At 44.9% G+C, this 24,376-nt stretch overlaps 1 protein-coding gene and 1 long non-coding RNA gene across 5 annotated transcripts in view; one reads left to right on the top strand and one right to left on the bottom strand.

Moving 5' to 3' along the window:
* SUFU (SUFU negative regulator of hedgehog signaling) overlaps window positions 1-24,376 on the bottom strand; it is a 95,547-nt gene that overhangs the window by 11,446 nt on the left and 59,725 nt on the right. For 3 of the 4 annotated variants that reach the window (XM_080403472.1, XM_080403474.1, XM_080403475.1), the window contains 4 exons: window positions 19,592-19,748; window positions 17,967-18,078; window positions 7,218-7,352; window positions 5,333-5,471 (listed from right to left, as the gene is read on the bottom strand). In XM_080403472.1, coding sequence (XP_080259598.1) covers window positions 5,333-5,471; window positions 7,218-7,352; window positions 17,967-18,078; window positions 19,592-19,748 — 543 coding nt within the window. The remainder of the gene's footprint in view (window positions 1-5,332; window positions 5,472-7,217; window positions 7,353-17,966; window positions 18,079-19,591; window positions 19,749-24,376) is intronic. The other variant, XM_080403473.1, reaches the window with a different exon arrangement.
* LOC308070094 lies at window positions 19,755-24,374 on the top strand. The gene is made up of 2 exons (XR_013930623.1): window positions 19,755-23,145; window positions 24,180-24,374. It is a non-coding gene; the product is annotated as an uncharacterized lncRNA (long non-coding RNA).

Below are 24,376 nucleotides of genomic sequence, written 5' to 3'. Positions count from 1 at the left end.
AAGGAGTAGTTTTCCCTCTGATCATTCTTCTGAGTGGCAAGGATTGCTATGGCACCAGGCGCATCAGGACTAAAGGCAGGGAAACTCTCCAGCACTCAGCGTTTCTGCTGGAAGTCAGGCTGTGTGGAGGAGGAGGAGAAGGAATCTGCAAACTTAAATGAAGGGGAGGAGAGGAAAGCAGAGACGGGCCAGGATGAGGGGAAGATGGAGACACAGAAGAACAGGATGGAGGGCAGATCAGAGGCCAAAGCTGGAGGCAACACAAAGGGCAGGGAGACTGGAGGAGAACCTCATTTCCACAGCTCCAGCATCCACATGCTCTCTGCTGGACATCGCAAATCTACTGGCACAGGAGGTGAGCAGTGTCCTCCAGCAGCAGCTAGTGCCAGAGGATAATACCCCACCACTGCCGTGAGCTCCTCAGCTCATGCAGAGACACGGACCTTGTGCTGAGAATCGGAGGGTGCCAACTGCAAATGAACCATAGCCTCCATCTGCCTAACAGGATTCGTCCTGAAACCGAGTAAATTACCTGGAAAAAACCCTCTACACTTAAGAGATCAGTGACATCAGGCATATAAAGCTTTGGAAATGGCTGCACAGAGATTGTCTGTGCCATGCTAATTTGGCCCCAGTGTACGTCTGCCTCACGAAACAAATCTGTAATCACAGGATCGCCTGCAGTTTTTCTCCCACAAGACCTCTGCCCTGCTCAGTCCTCAGGACGGTTCTGCTCACTGAATGCAGCATTAGTCATCATTTCTTTTCATTATCATTCAAGTTGTTTCCCTGTTCCCTCCTACTCTCTTCCCCTTTATTTAGTATGCTCCATCCAACTACTGCCAGCATGGATTACACTGGACGTACCTAATTTTACTGTCCTTACCACTCTCACAGCCTCTGATGTGCTCAGCCTCACACTTCTGTGAGGCAGGGAAGCACTCCTCTCTGCAGCAGATGGGGGAGGGAGGCTAAAAGAAGCTAAGAGACTTAACAAAGTCACAGAGAAAATCAGCAAGAGTAGGGAGCTGAACATGGGTTTTCGACTCCCAGGCTGACCTCCCACCCCAGAGAGATCCCTTCTCTCTCCTGACCTGCAAGAACAAATTTTAATCTCTTCCTGAAACTGTTTCTGGTGTTCATCTGTGGAGCTGGAATACTTGGCAAGCACTGAATTAATCTTCACAGGATGACTGGAAGAAGGTTGTCCTGAACAGACATGGGAAAATGAATGAAGACAAAATTGAATCTGAATGTCTGCTTCTTGCAGGTGACCATCTTGAGACTTGCAGGTCCCTGTTTTCCAGCCTCTTCAGACCTTGCAGGGCACAGGGGTAACCACTGAGGAATTCCTGCCTCTTCCTGCCACTGGGAACACAGGTCAGACCTCAGGTTTTGAGCTGGGCATCCAGAACATGAAGAACACAAACTCAGTTGCCATGCGAGAACATTTTAGCTCAAGACTCTCAAACAGCATTGAGAAAGAACAGAGTAGTAGAGGCAGGAACGGGATCTAATTCTCCAGGGCAATATTTAACAGGCTTTGCTGTAGGGCTATTGTGATTTTTCTGCAATGACCTGCCTCATTCATTACACACCACCTAATTTTGACAAAGTGGGAATCCTATAGGCAAGAGTCTACTTTACTCCACACTCTTGATTCATGCCCCAAACACATTGCATCTGCGCACTGAATGAGGCAGGCATGCTTTGTAAAAAGTATGTACGATGCTTCAATTAGATGTAGTATAAATACACGTGTGTAACAGGGGCAAGGCTAAAGTGCAGAGATACTTCTTAAATTGTGTGCTAGAATTTGCAGTTAACAAGGACTCTCTCTAGGTTTGTTTTTACTGCACTGTATTGGCTCATATGTCAGACTCTGCAACAATATCTGATGCATAACATGTACGCTGCACATGATCAAAGACTTGAGTGTCATCTTCTTCCCCAGAACAATGACTGCCTAAAGCAGCAGGAGCAGAAATTATCTAAAGGTAATGTTAAACAAACCTCCTTCTCCCCTCTGGGGAGAGTAAGCAGTCCAGGTGAGCAAGGTAGGAGGGGAGAACAGTCTGCTTTGTGCTAGACGGGCAGAGAGCTCCACATAAAAGCAGAGGAGCTTTGCAGAAGCATGTCCTGACTCCCATCACTGGAGACTTAATGATGGTAATTCCCAAAGGATGATGCATGCTGACAGGCTTTGACACAAACTACCCCAGGATAATATTAATATGTATTAAAGGCTCAGGCAACTTTATTGGGATGGGCTTGATCAGTTACACATTTCAACAGAGCATCTCAATCATCTGCTGGAACCTCAGTAAGGGAGGGAGGGAGAACACACACATAACCTCACCTTGCTTTGGGTAGGTTTTAGAGACAAATAAGGTTGATCTGTGATGAACTGCACACTTGGCACAGCTCAGATGTTGGACCAAGAACCTTGGACACTTCACCACGAATATGAATGTAATTGTGGGGCAGTTAATGTCAGAGTCTGTCTGCATGATCAGCAACCTCAACCCTCCAACATGTGGCCAGACACATCCTGCGCAGTCCTTCTTTGTGCATCTGGAACATCTGCTTCTTGGAAAGGAGAGGAGAGGTGCCTAGCAGGCAGTGTGGGGGCTCTGCTGTCACAGCACTGGGGGAAGGGGAGTGGAAGAAAGAACTGTGGAAGCCTTTGATCACGTGTAATGTTAATGCAAGTGTTACACATCAGAGACTTTGCCACGGTAACTAGCATATAAACAGGAGTCTAGTGTTAACAAGGAGGACTTCTTGAATATGTTTGTACATTTCTGAGTCAAACCAATTTCCCTATTCAACAATACATGACACTGTGGAAGAAGTTCAGAAACAAACCAGCCTGACATGCTTAGACCTTTAATAGAATTTAGCTTCTTAGAACTAATTAAATGTTACTTAAATAAAAAAAAATATATCCAAGTACTTGGGAAAGGTGCCAATTTGACAGCTCTGGAGAATGAAATAATCTAATCATCCCCAGAGCATGGGCAGCAGCAGGACAGGCTTCCCCTACTAACATGCCTTGAACGTGACCTGGAAAGACTGTTGACAGAAATGGGGCGTACAATCTCTGTGGTCTAATGACTCCTTGCCTTTTCTGCTGAGACTGCTAAAACGGCTCCCGCCGAGTACCAGCTGCGGTGGTGATACAGACACCTGCCTGGTAGGAACGGCACTGGGACCTGCCAAACTCCTGTCAGCTGCTAACCCTTCACTGGAGCCCACTGACTCTCAGCTCACTGTTCAGCCTGGGCAGCGGGGGCTGACAGACTGTGCAGCAGCTCTCTGGCCTGTCCCACCCTGGACATGCTCCACTCCAGCCCACGAGATGTAAACAGGAGGTACTGTGTTTAGTCTGCAGGTTTGGGCTTTCACTGCACCAAAGCTCAGGCTCAAGAGAAGTCAGTCTCTGCCTGCTGCAAAGTTGAGGCCAGGATTTTTCAGGCTCTTATTTCTCCTGTAAGATAGGGAAAAAGTCCACAGGAGGAGATGCCTGCCATCTCTCTTCCTCTCCATGGTCCCTCCATTTACTTGTCTTTGCAACAAGCCCCTGCATTGCAGTGATCTGTTTGCAGCCACCAACTCTCCCTGGAGCTCATCGCTGTGCCTGGGGTCCCAAGCGAGGGAGGAGGCAAATCCTCTCTGGGCCTTGCTGTGAAAGCTTTGCAGGGCTTGCCAACTCAGCCAGCCCAGGCCGCAAGGGACTAAACCAAACACAGCTCGCCTCCTTGGAAATTTTATGCACCACAACTGCTTTAGTTCTGGAAAGCAAAGCCACATGAACCTCCCTCCTCTGCTCCCAACACCACAAGGGACTGCTGAGCACGGATCAAGCCTCCCATTGCACACTAAGCCAAGAGCCTCAGACACGCCCACGTGTATCTCACACAACCGGGTGCTCCTCCTGTTGTCCCAAGCTGCTTTTAGCCTCCCTTCCTCCCCCACCCAGTCTGCCCTTCATTCTTGTCACAGGACAGGGCAGGAGCCAGCAGCAGAGCCAGTCCTATATGCTGACCTGTGTAGGAGATAAGCAAGGGAACTTGCTTCTCCTTACCACTCAGAGGCCAGCAATTCTTCACCTTTCCCTCTCGCCTACTCCAAAAAGCTTCTATCGTATTCAGCAACAAAGTAACAGGCATAGAAGCATCCAGATTCTTAAGGGTTAACTTGTCTGAATGGCGACCTAATTATTGCCATTCTTCACTGTTTAGAGGCTACCTGACTACTCTACACATCAATACATTTGGAGATGCGATGTAAATGCAAACAAACCTATTATGTTTGGAGTTAATACAGTCACAAGATCCTGTGTATCATGTGTTGGCAAGCATAGGAACCAACAGCAAATGACCCACCCTTAAACCTGACCCTTTGCTGTTAATCATTACAGGAGTGTTGCACTTTCCAGTCAGTACAATCAAAGCATGCAAGCTCTTTGAAAATCCCTCCATGAGATGATTCTAGCCAAGATCAGCTCCTTTACAAGTCATACAGATTTCAAGGTATGATGTCCTCCAGACGTATGAACAGGGGCAGTGGAATGCCTTGAAAAAAGTCACTGGAAGGTTAACTGCAACACTGCAACGCTAAAATGAACCCCTGCCTTCGAAACAGAGGGGAAGGCAGGAGTGCCCCTGTAACAGTGAAGGCAGAGACGTAGTGCATGCATATAGTGCATCACTGCTCCACAGGGCTGACTCTCAACACCAGGCAGATGGGGAGTTTCCAAGGAAAATCTGTGATACAGAAAAAATCTGGGTGCAGAAAATGTGTGGGTGCTTCAGACATCAGCTTTTGTCAAAGAATCAATAGGAAAGAGCTAACACTGAGAGAAGCAGTGCTCTCTGCGCTGCTCTCCTGTTAGGGATGATGTAAAACTGAGATCTTGGCTCTGTAGGATCACAGCCCCACAGCTTTTAAGTTTTTCCGCCCTGGCTCCATTCTTGTTTAGGTCATTCCACTCTGCCTCCCCAAATTCCCTTCTGGAAGAAATCAAGAGTAAATACAGCCTGTAAAGTGTTTGCTGACTCCAGGAAATGGACACTACTGTATTCACAGATGATTTTTTGAACTTTCCAGCCACTGTTTATCAATTTGAGTTCCATTAATATAAATAGTAACAGTTCACCATTACTTTTTGAGTCCGTAATTACTGAAAATATTACGCAAGAGCTATGAGAGATGTTGCAGCAGAAAACACAGGTTTGTTACACTTTTAAACCACATAAGCCCTTAGCAGGATTATTTTTAGGACACAGTAAAGGAAGAAGAGGGAGAAAAAGGAAGAAGGCTCTCTCACTTGTAACCAAGGTCCATGTGCTGCATAAGGGTGCTCTTCTGTAGCAAAGGCTCCTTCTACTCCTGTTGATACAAACGTGATTGCTGTATCCCCTGTAATACTTTTATATGTAAAGTGCCGTCCATGTAAGAGCCTTCCCCTGGGGAATAAAACATGCACGAATTGAGAGGGTGTGAGCAGCATTCAACAGAATGATGAAGATATATCGCTACAGCTTCTGCCATCAGCATGGGAAACCATTTTGAAGGCAGGAACGATTCATTTTTCAGGAATATACAATTTGCTCCACAAAACAGGTCACAAGCCTCCTTCTGAGGCAGGGAGTACCTCCTTATCTCCCCCCTTAATCTCAGGGCCTTGTTATAGAACTAGAACATATCTAAAGCCCACTGCATGTCTATCCCCATGATGAGATGCCGATGTATGTATGGGCAGGGGACTGCCAGGCTTTCAGTAAGATGAAAACTGCAGAAGAGAATCCAGACTCCACATCACAGAACCCTTCAGGTTGGAAAGGACCTGTAACATCACTGAGTCCAACAGTTAACCTAACACTGCCAAGCCCACTACTAAACTACATCCCTCTCCCACTTTGAGGCGATCACATGTTGGCAGATCTTTATTCTGACTGTGGAGTGCTGGATTCCGGTGGCTCCTCCACAGCTGTGACTCTGCTCCTCATCCTTCATGGTCACGAGTGACCATATGGCTTCAGAAGCAGCAGCACAGTATTAAAAAACGTGAAAATTTTCAAAAGCCTACAACAGAATGTGAAGATGCATTTCTAAGCAGGCTCATTGGTGGGGCCAAACTTACCTACCGTGACAATACCTAGTAATCCATTGCCCTGGAGCTTGACAAATGTAACCTGTGTTACTTAAACAAATGCTAAAAATATGGGTACATGAGCATCTATGGTATCACTTCCCTTTTTCTTCACTCAGTGATTTACATAGGGAAAATCATAGCTCTGGTATTTAGGCTCTGAGCATGTGTGACACGCATGCATGGCCTCCAACATACAAGGAGGTAAGATACACAGCGCTTAACAGAGTCACAGTTGCTTGATGAGTTACTGCTGGTCAGCTGAGCTGTGGTAATTGATCAGGACAGACTGTTCACATGTTTGTGATATAAAATAAAATGTGTTCATGTTAATTATTCCATTGGTTTCTCAACAGGCACAGGCAAGTATGCACCCATTGCTGCTAACTCTGATACTACAGACGTAACTCATTAAGCTAAAGTAACTCAATCACCTACAATCATTTGTCTCTACCCTGTAGTTCATTTTTATGTTAAGGACTACAACATTTGCCACAGGTATTTTTAGAAACAGTGCTGACTGAAACTGTAGAAACCTAGAAACGTAACTTACAGTGGTATGCACAGCCTGAACCTTCAAAAGACAATGTGTTGAGAATACAAGCAATGTTTTGCCCCTTCAGTCATACAGGGGATGTAATTTGTCTAAAAAAATGTACTTGCATGCATAAAGTGACTGCAAATAGACTTTGCACAACTACTTGTGTCTGAGTCCATAAGCCAGAATTAACAACTTAAGGGATTTCTATGACAAAGTACATTAAGACATCCCTTTGTTATCACAGAGTTGCCAGTATTAGGCTAATAAAAAAAAATCCCTATACTAACCCTGTCCTGTTTCAGCACTCAAAATACACTGGAGGACATAAAAAGAATGGGAAACAATCTTACCATGATGAACACACATGCAAAGAATCATCTGTTTCTAATGTGTTTTGGCAAAATATCTCAGCTCTGGCCTTTAAAGACCCATCGCATGCATGTCTGTACGGTGAAACAATGCCACAAGGCAAAAGTGGCACGTTAAACACAAGCTGAGGGGGAGGACAGCTTCACTTACCTTAGACAGAGGGGAATGAGTGCTCCGGACTCCTGGTTAAATTTCAGGTGTACACTCTCCAGCTGCCTCGTGCGGATTAGCTCATGAGGAATGATAGCTGCTGAGCTCTCGCTTTCTAAACTGTCCTTACGGCTTCTAAGAAAAGAGGCAAAATACATGTATTCAGGATCCCAGGGCTGTGTGCGATTTCTGCTGCATTTCAGAGTGATTGTGCAAATATTGAAGGACATGGGAGCAAACTGTTATTAAGACTCATCTGAGTTTTCATCACCCCTACAGACACAGTCTCCCTCAGACTACCAGTCCCAGCATGCAGCTCTTCACCTTGATTTATCGACCTAGGATCTGAATTTGGGCACACACATGGTGCATCCCTTCCCTGCATACAAGAAATACAAATTCTGTAAAGAACTGGAGCAAAACAACTCTCTCAAAACCCCCAAAGCACTATAAAATGGCTTGGAAGAATTACCGGGTGAGCCCCCCCTCCTGCTTTTGCTTTACCTTAGGATTCTTTAGGCAGTGGTCTGCAGGGAAGAGTTGTCCAGTCCCCTGTGCCCTTGCTTGAATATCTTTGAGGTCTGAAGCATCTCTACAATTGCCTTCACATGATTTCTTTGCACGGTTCAACTTAAAGGTTTTGAGAACCCTCTGCTTCCACCAGCATCAAGTGCAACAGCCAAAAGATAGACTCTACATGTGATGAGTAGGGCATCCCCAAACTGTTTTCCTTTTTAAGTGGGGCTGCTTTAGGACAGTGCAGTTTTGCTTTCTTATTAATGCAATTCTGCAAGACCAGCAAAAAGCTACAACTAAAGGTTATGTTGTTACAGGATTAGGAACTTCACCAGACAGAATCCTCTAGACAATCAAATGGTATATCTCAAAATACTTGACCATAAACACTTTATATGTTCAAAGAGCATCAGCATGACCCCTTAACTGATAGTCCAGAACAAAGAATAAAGCAGGGTGGTGGTGGTGGGTGGTTTATGATTTTTGCAGATGACATGAACTGATGTGATGTGTCTGATACATGATTTATATTTTTGTCACCTGGTGTTCATGTGAACTTAACAGAGGTAAGACTTTGATAAGAGTTTCTATAGTGCAGAATCACCAGAGGAGGGGAACAGGGAAAGCAGGAGGGAACTGAAAGATGCCACATTACAATGTTCCATTGTGCCAGACAGACCAAAAGCCAAACAAGGTTATTGGCCTGTGGCTCCATTTGGGAACACTGTTAAAACAAGCCTGGATCCTTCCTCCACCCAAGTGGAACCACCTCTAATGTACATCTGGAAATGATTGTAAAGAAACAGCTTGACCCTCGTGAGCTGACTTAGATCACACATCTATGTGATCTTACATTTGGGTGCTCTCCCAAAATTACTCCCATCCACCATACACAGAGTAATACAGTGCAGTGTGGCATTGCTTCTGCCAGGTCACCGAGTCCCAGGTGAGCCTTTCAGCCAGGCTGCTGAGCTGCCCACTCTAAAATGAGGATACAAGATAAACTCTGGTGTCTCACAGTGCCTTTCTCCAAATACTCTGCACGGCCATGTCAGAGACATGCAGGAAAAAAAATCGGAGCAGCTCAGCTCTCTGCACGGCAAAAACTGTAAAATGCATCCCATGTTCCGCCTTAGCAGTGCACAAAAGCAATAATGGACCCAGCAAGGACACAGCAGGTCAGGATACAGCTTGTGCTCGGGGTGGGCTGATGGCCTGACAGTCAGCAGAGTGTCAGTCTAGCAGGTTAACCCTGAAGCAAAGGCACAACATGCTTTGTAGTCTATAGGTGGCATTTAAAGGTATGCTTAATCTACTTCAGCAAACATTTTACAGCACTTTGTAGGTGGGGTCTTCAAAGAGTGGAGTGGGCCAGCATTTTGCAGGCTGATTACCTGAGAAGTGCAGTTACAGTTGATTAATGATCAGTTGACCTTAAGCTAAGCTTTGCCTCAACTTCCTTATCAGATCTTATATACACAGTGAGCTGTGGGAAAGTCAGCCTGTGGTCTACAGCTTCCAATCATTCATTTATCAATCCCTACCAAAAGGGTCAGCCATTAGCAACGCATGATTTTCAAACAGGCCATAAGCTTGCACTCTTAAATGCAGTTCCAGAGTTTATGCACCCTGAGGCAGATCAGGAGTTTTACAGCAACATTACTGCTACAGACAAGAGACTACCCTTCTCACCTGGACTGCCTAAAGTGTGCTGGGCATGTCCCATAACACAGCCTCCCAGGCAACTGCTGCTGTAGGATCATGATTTGGAAGGACAGACAGCCACAGGACAGTTCCCTACACCCCTGGGCTCCAAATCCCCTCCCCCCGCCCCGAGCTGAAGGTGGGTTTTTAGATTTCCACCACGCTAGCCAGTAGAGCTGCTAGCACAATGGAGTTGAAGTCCAGAGGGGAAACAGCCTCCGGTTGTTAATGCAATAATAGGAATGACGACAATATTCTGGAGACAAGGGGCAAAGCTTTCTAAGTCTTATTAAAAACAGCAAATGCTGTTTGTCATTACACGCTCAAGAGAAGATGTTGACTAATGTGTAACTATCAAACGGAACTGTCATGACTTTAAGGCTGTCAATAATTATGTCTTCACGTTAATAAGTAACCAGCCCTTCTGTCAAAAAGGTGAAGGAGTGAAGCAAAATGGTAGTTAATACTTTGAATGACATGGAAGTATTAATCCTTTCCACAAAACTTTTCCAAAATAGTCACAGTCTCAGTGTTTCTTGTTTTACTTTTGCGGAGCTCACACAATTTCAGCTATTTAAACTTAAGGGCAACACTCCAACAGCAGAAACCAAATAAACTTCAATCTAAGCTATACCTTTCTGAACAAGAGTTGTGTGTTGTGGACTGCATGTAACACATCAAGAGGCCACAGTGCCATCACTTTCAGACTCTAGAACACAGAATCATAGCAGGTCTCAAGTTGGAAGCATGACACACGGACTCGGCAAGACCCATTAAAATTCTCTCTTTGGGAATGGAAATCCAGGAGCTGACCCTTCTCAAGAGTGATGGCCCCGATGAAGGGTCAGCAGGACTTCTAGGTTGTTATTAATAAAAAGTTCATGTCATAACACACATTGTGATCCACAGCTTGTAGTTTTCAGCCTCAGAAGAAAATGTAGAAAATGCTTGCTTTCTAACACTTACCATCCCTGGTTTTACAACTGTCAGTTACCCATAAGCCTTTGCTTCTTCCACCCCATCACCAAATAAATCAGCAGCATAAGCCAGTGGAGTTTTACTTGTTATGACTAAGATCTAGCTAGCATGTAAAATGTTGCAAACTTTGTCTATTCCATATTTAATACTTCATCCAACCCACACAAAAAATTTCATATTTCTCAGTGTCCAGAAAAAACAAGTCTGCAAAATCCAGGGCTGCTGCATTAGGAAAGGCAGTAGATTTAAATGGAAGCAGCATGCCGGAAATGCCCCAGTTTAAGGACTGCACATCTCGTGTTTTGTGAAACTGGAGGGGAGTTGGAGGAGATTAAAGCGCATTTCCCTCTGATTGGGAGCTTGTGGGAGGTGTAAACGTGGGCAGTTGTCAGATTAATTCTTTAGATGATTACATTCTTTTTGTTTCTTTAAAGCTGTTTGTAGTTGGGTTTGATGTCTCCTGTTCTGGGCAAGTGTATTGCTGCAGTTACCAAGGTGACTTTAGCTGACTTTCAACTATTTTTTCCAGCTTCGGTTTCTACCAGTAGTCTGCTTCTGGGTGGAGAAGAGAAGGAGGAAATTCTGTTTGTTGGGGGTTTTTTTGTTTTTTTTTTTTTTTAAATATTGTTAAATCTTATTAATGCTGATTAACAGTCCATGGACTTAACCAAAGCTGTATTTGAAATTTTTATATTTTTATTTTTTTATTTTATTTTGGAGAGAGAGGGATGGTCAAACTATTGCAAAGGTATCCAATGTGGCCTGCAGCTTCCCCAGACTTCTGTCAATAGGGAGAAAGGGCCCAAGGAGACTACACATCCCAGCGTGCTATGCTCCTTCTCAAGGTGAGCAGCTGCACGCTGGAACCTGTAGCCTCCTGGGGGCCCTCTCTGTATTAAAGATGAGGGTAGCTGCAACATGCTTAATTTTATGCCAATTAGCAGCAGCCCGTGGGGAACCTGGAAAATGGCCAATGCAATCAATGGGTTGCACAAAGTTTGGATGTAGCCTCCTTATAAGTCATGTTTATAGCAATATCTTCTCAAGCAAGCGCTGGCAGTTATTTTACAGGATTCGAGAATATCCAGGTTGATCAGATTAAGAAAGGTTTATTTATTCTTGCATTTGCATTGTGCTTTATGATCAGAGTGCTTGAGATTGCATGGACCTGTCACGGAAGGAGGTCTCTGTTCCCTTCCAAGCTTTGTTGCTGACATGGAGCATAATTTTGCTGTATTTCCAAGTTACCCTCCCAGGTACCAAAATCACAAAGGAGACACTGTTGGAAGCTGGCCAAGGCAGGGGCTCTTTGTAGGACTGGGTGCCCACTGCATCATTAACCTGAGTTACAGTCACTGCTCCTTGCTTCCTCAGTACCAAACCCAGCACCGTGAGTGAGCAAATGCAAACAATTAGTAAAAGCTGACAGAGCCGGGAGAGAAAGGTCAGAGCACTTTTTTCCCCTCCTCCTTTCTTCCCTTCCCAACTGTGGCTATTCCAAACCTCCCCAACTCCCTAATGAAGATATGGTCAAAGATCACTTAAATGCCGGCAATCTTCCAGCGTCTTTCCCACAGTTTCCCCTGAAGGGCAAACCAGCAGTTGTGGGAAAGAGCCCTAAGCGTCTTGGCACACAGAGTTATGGCACACGTCACAGACAGACAGAGGCAAGTGCAGAAATGAGGAGGACACAGTTACACAGTTCCTGCTGTGGTCCCACTGCGACAAGGCTAGCCTGAGTGCTCATCAACCTGGTTAAACTGGACGGTGAAGATGTTCTGTGCCCATTTCCCAGCACAGAAGGGCTCCAAGGACAATGCCAGAAGCAAAAATCTTCTTGCCACTCACATACCTCTTGGAAAGCTGCATAATAACTACTGTCAGTGCTTGCAGGGGCCAGACTGTTCCAGACCTGCTGCTGAACTGGGATTGAGAGACTTAGGCTGTGCTACTGGCACCCTGCAGACACATGAGCAAAGTCAAACAACTCGCTTATATTTCAGGTTCCCCGTCTGTAAAACTGAGACATTTTTCCATGTAGGGGTGTTGCAAGGATTAAGTCAATGTTTGCAAAGCACTTTTGGATTCTTAGATGGGGAAAGCTATGCAGAAGTGCAAATTATTAGCATGGTGACCGCTCTGCACTTCTACTGACACTGGTTTTCCAGACATTTACTTTTCTAGTTCACAGGCTCGTCACCCAGCACTCAGCCTCATGCTGAGAGGCGCTCCCTGAAGTATACTGCCTCCCCCCCAACCAGCATTCCTTACTCAAGCAAGACACCACTGAATGGCGTCTCGATGAGAGAGCATGCCTAAATAAGCAGGACTGGATTGGAAACTTACTGCTTAGTGGTTGCAGAAACAGAAAGTCGAGCCAGAACTAGACAGTTTCAGAGAATGCTGAAATGCTCCCCTTTATGTAAAAGTTTGCCTCCAAGAATTGAAGACAGGAAACCAGCTACAGACAACAGCTCCCCTCCGCCCAAGTAAAGCAGCAATCAAAACCCAGCGGAACTGGGAGAAGCAAAGTGCGGACTCGCCTCAAAGCAAATCCTACATCTTGCTATTACCGTCAGAACTTCCTCAGAAATGCTGCTCAGATGGAGCTTGTTAATGTGCATTAACCCAAAGCTACTCACTGAAAGCAGAAATCAGCTTGCCCTATTTACCAAGTCAGAGGAACTACATGGGCAGTGGACTCCAGTCCTGGAAGTGGTGCCACTGTTAGTCATGCGCTCCAAACCAGGCACACCGTGTGACAGCCCGGGGTTATCCTAGGAGGACTTGGTGACACAACTCCTCCCTCTTCCCACAAGGGAAGGGCAACAACCTGAGATGTTCAGGGTGCAGTGCAGCACAAGGTCACAGTCAGGCCAGTCCTGCCAGCCCCACCTGCCGGAGGGTTGTTCCCTGCTCCATTTGCCAGGAACCTGCCTTCATTTCCCTGCACAGCTGGAAACTGTTCAGGGCTGGATGGAATTAGCACATGGGCACAGAGCTACCATATGTTCAGGTTTCCCTAGACTCAACCTGTCTGCCTGGAAATTGAATGCAGATAGGATTTGAAGTCTCTGGGGCATCTGTTGTGGGTCCCTGGGCAAACGACCATGCACGATGGCACCAGCACATGCACAGTTACTGGGGAGATCCTAGTCAGAAATACGGGAATCAGGCATGTTGAACCACACCACTTTACCCTTCTTGAAAAGGGAGAGAGCAATAAACAGCACAGACATGCTGGAAAAGCCATGTCAAAGTAACACAGCCTTGGGAGACCTTTTCTACCACTCAAGCCTCAACTTGAGACACTGGGGATGCGTGTGGGCATTACTTGAATCCTGGCACAATGAAATGTAGCAATTACCAATAATTTTAGTCTCAACGGGTGCAGTAATGCAGTGTGCTAGCTCTGGGTTTCTACTCCGTATCTCAGCTCACAGGAGCAGTAGAATGGTCTGAATCAGCCAAGGGGCAGAAAAACATAACTTTCAGCAATGCTGCGTGATCAAAGGGACCCTTGAGGGGTGGAAAAGGTCAAGAACTCCCCTATCCCAACCCTGGCTCTTGCTGCAACTGTGGCAAATTAACCCCTCTGTCCTCATCTGTAAAGTGGAGATACTACTCATCCACCTCACAGGAGAGCACTGAGCTAATTCCCAAGGACAGCCAAAGACTTGGCCCCAGAACTTATTAGATTAAGAAATTAAATAGCGAATGTAGCAAGACTCCACAAGTGTCACTGAACTTTGACATCTGGAGCTTCCAGCCCACTGGGGTCTTAGCAGCAGTGTTTAGTCTGACATCTAAATGTTGCTCATCATATACATAAACAGCTCATCATATACAACAAGAGTGAATCTGCACAGTTCAGGAGACTGGGAGCCTTGCCCTTCGGTCTGTCTGAGCAGCACCTACTAAGCTGATGGGTTCTAAGAAATAAATAACGTGCCACTGTAAAGTACATTTGTATTCATACACGCCTCATTTTTCCAAGCAGTAATTGAGAGTATTATATTACCTATGGTCAAAATGATTAGTCATGTTTCCAAAGATTAATTTACATGTTCTTTTGTTTAATGCATATGAACTGATTTAATGGCTGCTTATGAACTGAGCTAACAGTCATTTTGAGAAACAGATGTCCACTGCAGTTTTAAGCATTAAGAGTGCTTTTATTCATATTCTTAGGAGAAAAAGGGCTACACAGTCTACAGTAATAACACTAATGAGTCAAAGTACTACAGCTGCCCAGAGGGTTTTGACAGAAACCAGCTTTTTCTCAAAGGAATTTTTTTTTAGGACTCTGGGACAGTGAACAACTGGTAATATGCATGCTTAACATGTAAGTATGTGCTTTGCTGGAGCCACAACACTGAATCAAGCCCTATCTGCAACCAAACAATGTGAGGCTTTTGTGTAAGTGCTGAAAACTGTAACTACAAAAAGACAGGGAAATCTGTATGGAATCTAGATTCTACACATTTCATACAAATAAATATTCAAAAGTTTGAGTGTTTCTGATACTATCTTGTGATTCTGAATGCAGAACAGGTTGTCTGCTTTAAACCCTGATAGATTATTGTGTGTGGGTGGTAGGGTTAGCATAAAAGAAAGGGAAGAAAGCTACTAGGAAAGCAGTCAGTGGCTGCAAATCAATGGTAAATAAACAGCACATTCCTCTCCTGCACAAAGCCATTAGAGCCTGTGTCAGACTTCAACATCCTAATGTCAGCTGGGTGCAAATTTGACAGCCTGGGGTTCTGCAGTGCTCCCTATGGAAAGTAGTTTTGGAACAATCTGCCATGCCCCAACAGAGTGTTTCTGTCAAGTTCCTAAGAATGCACCAGTTATTCACAGGACCCTTGCAACAAACCACAGGTTTGATGTTTTATGGTCTGGTGTGTACAGTGCAGGATATGATTACACACAAGCCTGCTTCCCATCAGCCAGCACCTCGTAATCATTAATGTATTTATCCTTGTAGTGCCTCAAGAAGATGACATTGTTATTAGTCCCATTTTACAGATTCAGAACTGAAGCTCAATAACTAAATGACCTGCCTTCAATTACACAAGATTTACAGTGAAGGACAGAACTGAGTCCCAACCCTACCAGGCCCAAGCAAGGATTGCACCAGAAGAACTGTATCCATATGCAGAGCTGTCCATCTCAGCTGCTTGTAATCTGATGAAGTGACTGTATCTGTACTAGGTTTTGTGCCTTTTATGTCTCAGCCTTTGCCACTGCAATTACAGTAGGGAATATGGATGTAGATATATTACTACGCGCAAAAGCTGAACGCCTAAGTTACATCCCTCCACAGCAGCTGCAGACACGAGTCTCCAGATCATGCTCACGTACTTAATAGCACATTGAGCAACTTTGCTGAAATGCCTAAGACATGCTGAGACAGGGTATTAAGAAAGGCTGAGACCTAGGAAGATCTTCCTCTTCTGCTTCGTCTATACCACACTGGGCTGGAAAATATGTTGACTGATAAGTTTTAACCTCAGTAAGGGTAATCATCAGGTTTGATTTAAGTACCAGTTAGTTAGAGGCTGCGAGTAAACACTGCTTTCCAGCACGAACCACCCCTCTCAGTATGATCAATGCATTGAACAAGTCCTGCTGTATCTGCTACATGAACTGGAGAACAGATGCCACTGCACAAGTAGAAAAAGACCTTTTCCAAACTCCTCTCAAAGTAGTCAGTAAGATGGATGAAGAAAGTATTACGACACACTGCTGTTTTAAGTTGAGGGGATCTCCTCTGTCCCTCTGATACTAATTATCACCAGAGTAATGCTGGCAAGATACACAGCTTGCTCTCCTTAACTGAACTGCTATTATGGAGACACAGGCTAGCTATCAGTTGCCACAGTGGTAACCATGGACCTGAGAAACGTATTGATCTTCCAGGAGGCAAATACTGTGAATTTCTACTGCTCAGGCTTCATGAAGCGTGGGTGGGTGGGCAGCTGCTACAGGTAAGAGATTTGCAACAAAGAGCACTGTTATGGATATGATGCTCTGAATTTGACCTGCCTTCCTCTATGTCTCAGAACAGTTAAAAACCCAGGTAAATATTTGTGTGCTTCATCTTAGACCTCTGCTAACCTTTCACCGCTCTGTCTTGAGCGTATCTCTGTTTATCTTACCCTGAATAACATAAACCTTTCTTATCTAAGCAACAACTGCCTCCCAGCATTAAGGCTTACCCATCAGCTGCCTCCCTGAACTGATGCACACCCGAAATGTTTCTGGTCATCCCTAAACACTGTGAACTCAGAGCTTTTACTGGGCATGCAGATTCATGCAGGAGCCCAATATCTGTGAAAAATCCCGCTCAATCCTTTTGAGCCTTCCACGGCTGGATATGATTTGTGCAGATCAGATGGTATAGTTTTATTTTTTTAGTGGGGCTAATGGGACCAACCTTCAGCCAGGGAAGTACTACTCAAAATCTGAGTCAGGTCAGAATCTGGCTGTTTATAATTACTATATAGCAAAAGCAAGATTATTCCTAAAGCAATAATAAAGCCACTTAAGATTTTTTTTAAATATGCACCAATACTTCATCTTACTTATAAGTATACAGCATCAGCAATTAATACTTTCCCCTAAGGATTAGGCAACTCAGAAATGTTCATATATAAGGTTAATCAGAAGTCACACACTAAACGGAACAAGAAAGGACATGAGGGTGCTAACCAAATATGAGGAATATTTTTCTCATGAAATGCTTGAAACAAGAAAGAAACAGGAATTAAAACAGAGCAGGATGCTGTCCCTGTCTGGTGCTACAGGAAAGAACTGATGTCATTATTGTCTTTACTCTGGGAACAAGAAAGCAAAAATGTTCATTGGAGACAAGGAAACCAAAGAAAACACGAAGAGGAAAGTGCGCAGCAAAGATGCATATTATCATTTAGATGAAAACATTAAAATGATGGGAAGACATATGACTAGCAACTGAAATAAGCCTAAGAAGGGATGGGGAGAAACCCGAAAAGATAGAAGTGCAGATAATACAGATGGCTTGAAACTACAGGTAATTTCCTACAGATTCACTGAAAAAGTCACTTTAAAAAATAATTTTTTAAAAAATCAACATTTTAACCAAAAGGTTTGTAATTATGAGCTTGAAAACAAATTGCTCAGAGAAAAAATATTGGCAAACGCCTCTATGCCACCTAGCTCTTTGGGTACCCTAGCACTGTTCACTGCAGTACATTTTACAGGGCTCAGACCAGTCTGATTTAAAAAACTGTACACCATGAACAGTGGGTTCTACAGAACACAGTCAGAGCCACTCTGTGTTAGCAAGGTTAGTCCAAAACCCTTCTAAAAATCTGCCCTCCTGAGTACTAGCCCATCAACCCAACCTGAACAACTCTTCTCCCTCTGTCCTTGTGCCTTGCAAGTATTTGCTGCTAGCCTTCCTTTCCCCATGCCAAGTTTTTTCCCACCAAGCTTTAACTTTGCTTTCCATGCTGAGCTCTGCAGCCTCCCTCTGTCCACCGTCTGAGTGTGCAGGGTGAAACTTACGGTGCTCGGTCATGGTTCAACCCGTTCTGTCTTTGTGCATTTATTGGAGGTAGAACAGGTTTGCTGTTAATCTCAAGCCCTCTCCGCAAAGTCTCCCTGATTTGCTCCGTATCTGCAAAGAGAATTTTTTTAAACATGATTTAGAGTCCCCAGAAACATCACAGACACAAGAAGATGTCAAACTTTTTTTTTTCTTTCTGTTTTTGTGGTGCGTTTCATGTAAACCCTTCAGAAATCAATGAAGAGATGCTAAAGGTGACTTCTTAACAGCTCTTCCTGCATCTTTATAGAGTTATTTCACTTTATAAAGTTAGCTTGAATTCTCTTGGTTTGGGTTGTGATGTTATGTCAGACAAGGAGAGCTGGAACATTTGGTACCAAGCCCTCCCAATGAGGAAATTCTGAGTAGTTTTGTGTCCTTTCATAAATGAGGTGTTTGCTCTTTCTGCAGCTCTCACAGAACCTCCTGACACTTCCAGCCTTTCTGCTGGAAATCACTTTTCCCATTAGGCATAACAGGAATTTGTTCTTTTACGGAATGAGTGCAAGGAGGTTCCCAGTTTTTGCAAATCTATTGATTAATTTACAACAAGATGCATAAAAGAAAGGGATTTTATGCAGGGCAAACTCTAGCCTCAAGCTCACATTTGAAAATAAACTGCAAATTATGCAGTTCAGATGCAGTCTTTTTATTTTTTCATTTTTCTCTAAAGTCTAACAGCCAAATACTTTAATAGGATGCTTTCCTACCTTTCTTACAAGTTTCCTCATCGTTTTTTGAGAAATGTGGGAATCAGGTAGAGAAAAATATACCCAAATGATTTCAAAATCTTTTGAAGGATATGCAAATATCACCGTGTATACCTGTCTTGGTCTTTTCATTTGCAGAGCTTAGGGAAAATAGCCTTTTTAGATACAGCACAGGTCAAAACATTTGCACAGATGCCAGAAGGAACTGTATATGCATTTAAGTATTTTTTTACCATGGACTCAAAACCAAGAAAGACACCGTTCCTGTGGTAACCATCGTGAAGTCCAGAAAATCTCAAGCCCTCAAATTTTACATTGCTTCACCCATTTGAAAGGTAACACACATAATTTCAAGCATATGTAATGGCTGTGACATCTGTACCGTGAGATGGCATCTCACTGCAAAGTAGAACTCCACCATATTTAATTTCTTTTTTCCAAAGTTCTGTACCTGCAAGAATCACTTGAATTCAGCTACAGCAACATGCAGTGTCAGTCCAACTTGCCACCCAAGAAGTGACAATGTTAGTAAGGAAACACAGCCTGGGAAAATGCAGTTGCTTCATCTTGCAGGTGTTCACAGTCCTACTTTCACCCAGTGCTCCGTTTAACTTTGCAGATTTAGATTAGAAATAGCCTAAAAACTGGAAGAAGCGTTTAGACAAAACAAGAAGGAAGATCTCTTTTCTTCTCTTCTGCTTTCCTCAAGGAGGCCACACCAAAATTCATTTCACTCCCCTGAGACATAGTGAGCCTTCCAGTAAATGTGGCATTTGTTATGAACCCCAGGATGCTGCATGACTCAGCCTGCTGCCCAGACCCATCAGAAAACAAGCCAAAAGGCCATGACAGTGACTCGGCCCAAGACCTCATACCTTTTCCAGAGAGCCGCCGTGGCTGGGTCCCAATGCAAATGCTCCTGCTGTCTTCATCATCCTCTGGGGGTCGGCTGAGATCATCCCAGGCACATTTGGCACTCACTCCACTCAGGTTTGAGCCATCTGTCTCAATACCTTTATCGACTCTTTCCTGCTTGAAAAGATCCAAAAACCCAAGACTTTTTTGGGCGTAGCTTGAACCTGAGCTGGAACCCATGGCTCAACCCAACCTTTGGCAGTTCCTGCATATCCTCCCCTTGCAGCCAGTTTCCGCTCTCTGGCCCCTGGGCTTCGATGTATCAGCTAAGAGTGACTGCACACTGAGCCAAATCAGGGAGCTGGTACGAACTGGAACCAACCCTTTCCATAGCAGGTCAGTCCAAACGCCTGCCCCTTCCCTGCTGCTTCACTACATGGCCCTGTCAGGCACAAAGCAGGGAATGAGAAAGGTAGAAGTGAATGGTCTAGGGTATGAAGGGTTCTTTCAGCGTTAGCTCCAATTTACATCAATTCTAAGTATTTATGACACTACATTATACACTCTTGCAAGAAGCACAGCTTGGCAGTCTACCTATTCTACGTCAATGATAAAAAACTCTCTGAATAACTAAACTTAAGTTCTCTTTGCAAGCTTACCAAGGAGTCCCACAATGAAAACAGCTCACAGAGAGACTCATTCACCAGAGTTCATAATTTGCAAACTGGCCAGCCAGCCGCTGCTTTTCAGTGTGCTGGGGTGTTCAGTGAAGGCCAAATATGCAAGGAGACACAAGCCTGTTCACAATGTCAAAGATTTTGCATAGCTTTATCAGCAAAATACACAAACTCCGTCCCTTGCAAGTTGGACTTTCCAAGCATGTAACCACCGTTTGGGTCTCAGAAGGTGTTACACATCAACCACAAGTAGCTGGATGCTCTCAGACACCATGCATTTTCTCAAGGACACGTGCACGTGTCACCAAAAAGACTGCCCTGCTACAGCCAAAACTCCCACAGGACACCTACCCGCCCGGGGAACTGGCAGTAGTCTGAATTTTCACCTATGTCCCACAAGGGGGTGATGTTGAGCCGAACAGACTCAGGGCTAAGCACACCAAGGAAGGGCTGCTCTTCCTGCTGGCACCTAAGCAACCAGGCTCGTTTTCCCCTCTTCTGAAGGGGTGTCACTTCTGGTACCGCTCAGTGGCACCAGCAAGATCTCCGTCTCATGCATACATCTGGGTCACGTCAAAATAGGTGGTAAGTCCCACCGCTTGCGGGAAAAGAAACTTTGAAGATTTGAGGGAAGAGCAGAGCTGTGTTACGAACAACAGGAGCACCTCTCTCTGCTCATTATTACTACCCTCCAGTTTGACCTTGCCACTGGAGTCAAGAGACAGTGGGAGCATCCAGTGCTGTGCAAAATCCGTTCCCTAAGCAGCATTTTCTAAGCTAAACCCCACATACATTCCTCTCCTTGCCCAGCTGTGCATGCTCTGCCCTAGAAAGAGTATTGCCCGTTCTTGTGACCATTCAAGAGAGGATTTGGGCAGCTCAAAGATAAGCACAAGCACTCAGGGTGTGGTTGCACAGCAGTTTAAGTTGATGTAATTTGCAGTGGTTGTAGTTCCACCCTCTTCCATGTGCTCCTACCCCTTCCCTCGAGCCAACTCCTTTTATTTTTTTTTTCAGCTGGATCACCTCCCTAAACTGGCTGTTTGTCCCAACAGCAGAGAGCTTGTGGCTGGGGGCAGGACCAGAGCAGTCCTGACTTGGATTTAAGCATTCAAGAGACTGCCTTCCTTTTGCCTCTCTCCCTGAAAGGCTGCTCCTCGTTGGGACCTTTGTCATCAGGGGAAACTGGCTTCTATGAAAACGTAATGGGAAAATCTGAGCAATAATAAATCTGCTGGGATTTTCTTTTGTTATATCCTAAACATAAAATTAGTTGTTTCACCCAGAAATAGGAGTTGTGGAAAAAGAAATAAAAATACATCCGATCCTACATATGCAAACAATGCTCTAAGAGAGATTTAGCACGTGTCTCCTTTGGGAGCCCTCCGTGGCGCTCTGTGAGGACCCAAATAAGCTGGCATGGGGAGGCATAGCCCGTCAGCAGAGTTATTTTTCACTGGCATGGGAGAGCCACCAAACTTGCCCTTGAGCTGGGATAAGAGTCCAGAGGGCAGAGGGTCTGGCGGGATGTGCTTCTCCATCCGTGCAGCCAGGGCCCCTGCTCACAGGCACAGTCAGGGCCTCTGGACAGTGCACAGAGCCTTGGGGAGGGGGAGAGGGACTCATCATCTGCATCTCAGCTGGTTTGCAAAGCACTTCCTCAGGGGAAGAAGTGCTGCTCTGTTGACTCCCTTGGAGATCAAGGGGGGCTGATGGAAACGAGCTGGCCTAAGGCAGCCTAATTTACATGCCTGTTTTATAACATTTGCAAGTATTGATGCTGAAGGGGGGGGGAAAAACCCAACAAAAATCTAACCAGTGCAGACTTTCTGCTGGGACAATGCACAGCTTCACCCCATCTTTAGCCAGCAAAGATGTGCCTGGGCTGAGGGGCTGTTGTTCTTCCTCCCTTGAAAGGGCAGCCTGAGCAGGAGGTTGGAGGAGCCCAGGGCAAAGGAGGTTCAGTTTTTTCCTTCCTCAAAGAAAGGATGTTTCTGTCCCATTTTCCTCACAGCATGTGGGAGGGATGCTCTGAGGCTCTTATAAGTCATTGATCCCTTTCTAAACACGCCAGAGCACTGCAGCGTGACCCACAGAGCAGCAACCACAACTCAGGAAATTCAAATCAGCTTTATTCTCTTTTGAGATATCTGCTAAAACAGAAGCAAAGCACTGAGAATCAGCATAGAGCTGGGGACCAACAGGGATTGTTTGACAGTGCTGCCAGGGAAATCTGAATGGCCTACAGGGAAGCCTGGCTGAACAGAAAACAGCCAGCATTGCCACAGTGTTAATTGCCGACATCCTGGGATGACATCTTAGTTGGGAGACATTCTCAGCAACTCCGAACAGAAAGTACAGCTGCTGCTGCCAGGGCTGGGCTTAGGCCTCAACCAATTCCCACAAGAGACAATGCAGCTCAAAACAAGCTCTGCCCGCTTCCCAGACAGGCAACGTGCTTGCCTGCTCCCAGGAAAGTCATCCATTTTCTCTGCCTGCTCCCTCCACCTATCTTCCACTGCTGCCTCACAGCTCTCACACACCCTGAACCACCACCAAGAAAATGCCAAGCGAATGACACTTGATCCTTTTGCCACTAAGCAGAGCAGGAGGCGCATGAGATGGCTGAGCCCAGCCCGGCACAGCCTAGCTCGCTGCACTCGGCAAAGGCTCTTTGCGGGACTCAGCACCGCAGCAGCAGGTTTTGCCCTGTGAATCCCCAGGGGCTGCGGCAGCAGTGCAGGAAGGAGGTACACACACACACACACCCCCCCTGCGCATACGCACTGCTGCAAGGGCAGGAGAGAACAGAAACAGAAATGTCTTCAATGTGAGAAAGTCTGGAAAGACCACAGACACAGCAGCTTTCCGTGGCAGGACACACTGGTGAGGCAGAGGTACTCTTTTATTTGCCTTAACTTGCCTTGGCTGACTCAGATTCCAGTAAGCTGAGCTACTTTTCATTTACAGTAAATTGAAAACTCTGTTGTCATTAGGAATCACCAGTGTGCTGAACAGAAACACCTCCAGGAGGGGAGGGGGCAAAATTTTGAAGAGCCTAAAAACTTCATAGGACTTGCCGTTGTATTAGCTCCCACATTGTGGGACATTTGTGGAACATTTTGTGTGTGTGTGTCTCTCTCTCAGACTGCAGTTATTTCAGATGAACACATCCTTAAAACCAGTAAAAGTAGAATTTGGGTTTGTTCTTAAGCTTTCAAAATAAAAGATGCTGTAAGGCAACTGAGGGTAATCAGATGCAGACACACAGACCATAAGCAAATGCAATAGCTTGTACAAAACGTGCACATATGCACGTGCCCTACCAGGCTAAGCCATAACTTCTCTGTTAAAGGCAAATACTCAGTGATTCACTGCAACTAGGTCAGCACCACACTGGATTTGCCTGGCAACCACGTACTCTAGTACCATAACTCTGCTGATGGATGGGATGGAGAACTGTCTCCCAAACGCACAGATCAGCAGTAGCCCAGGGGACAGTAACCCCCCCCATAAAAGTCCTATTGTGATCTTTAAACTTCAGAACTTAACCTGAACTCTGAACAAGAAGATTTAATATATCTTCCTGCATGGATTATTAATAATTGCATGAGATACTTTTGACTTCCTATTATTTCTCAGACCACACTCACTACTTGGCCTCAAGTGACATCCTACAGGAATGAGCTACACTGTCACACTTGCTGTGAAAAAGATACTAGTTAATTGGTTTTGAGTTTTCTGCAAGTTATATCTCCTTATATTTGCATATAAAACAAAGGAGGAATTTCCTGATCTCTAAATCTTGTACTGTTCTATGTTCTTTTATCTTCTATTTTCCTCCTTTCTAAAATATGCATTTCAAATCTTGTCAATTTGTCTCACATGTGAGATTCTGTTTTCCTGGTCTCCCTTCTCTAACTTCCTATAGCTGCCATCCACCTGGGGATGGACACGTGCATTCTTGAACAACTTCTGAGAGGGCAAAGGGAATCTCTAAGAGTTTTCCAGGATTACGGCAAATGTTGAGGAGATCTCAGCAACTTCACAGAAAATAGAACTGGTTTATACCATTAAACTGATTCTCTCTGGCTACTATAAAAGACATGACATTTTATAAACTGAAGG

This window comes from Falco punctatus (genome assembly GCF_963210335.1).
Source record: "Falco punctatus genome assembly, chromosome: 9".
NCBI classification, from domain to species: Eukaryota; Metazoa; Chordata; class Aves; order Falconiformes; family Falconidae; genus Falco; species Falco punctatus.
Note: the sequence above shows the minus strand (reverse complement) of the source record. Positions and strands in the feature narration are given on the sequence as shown.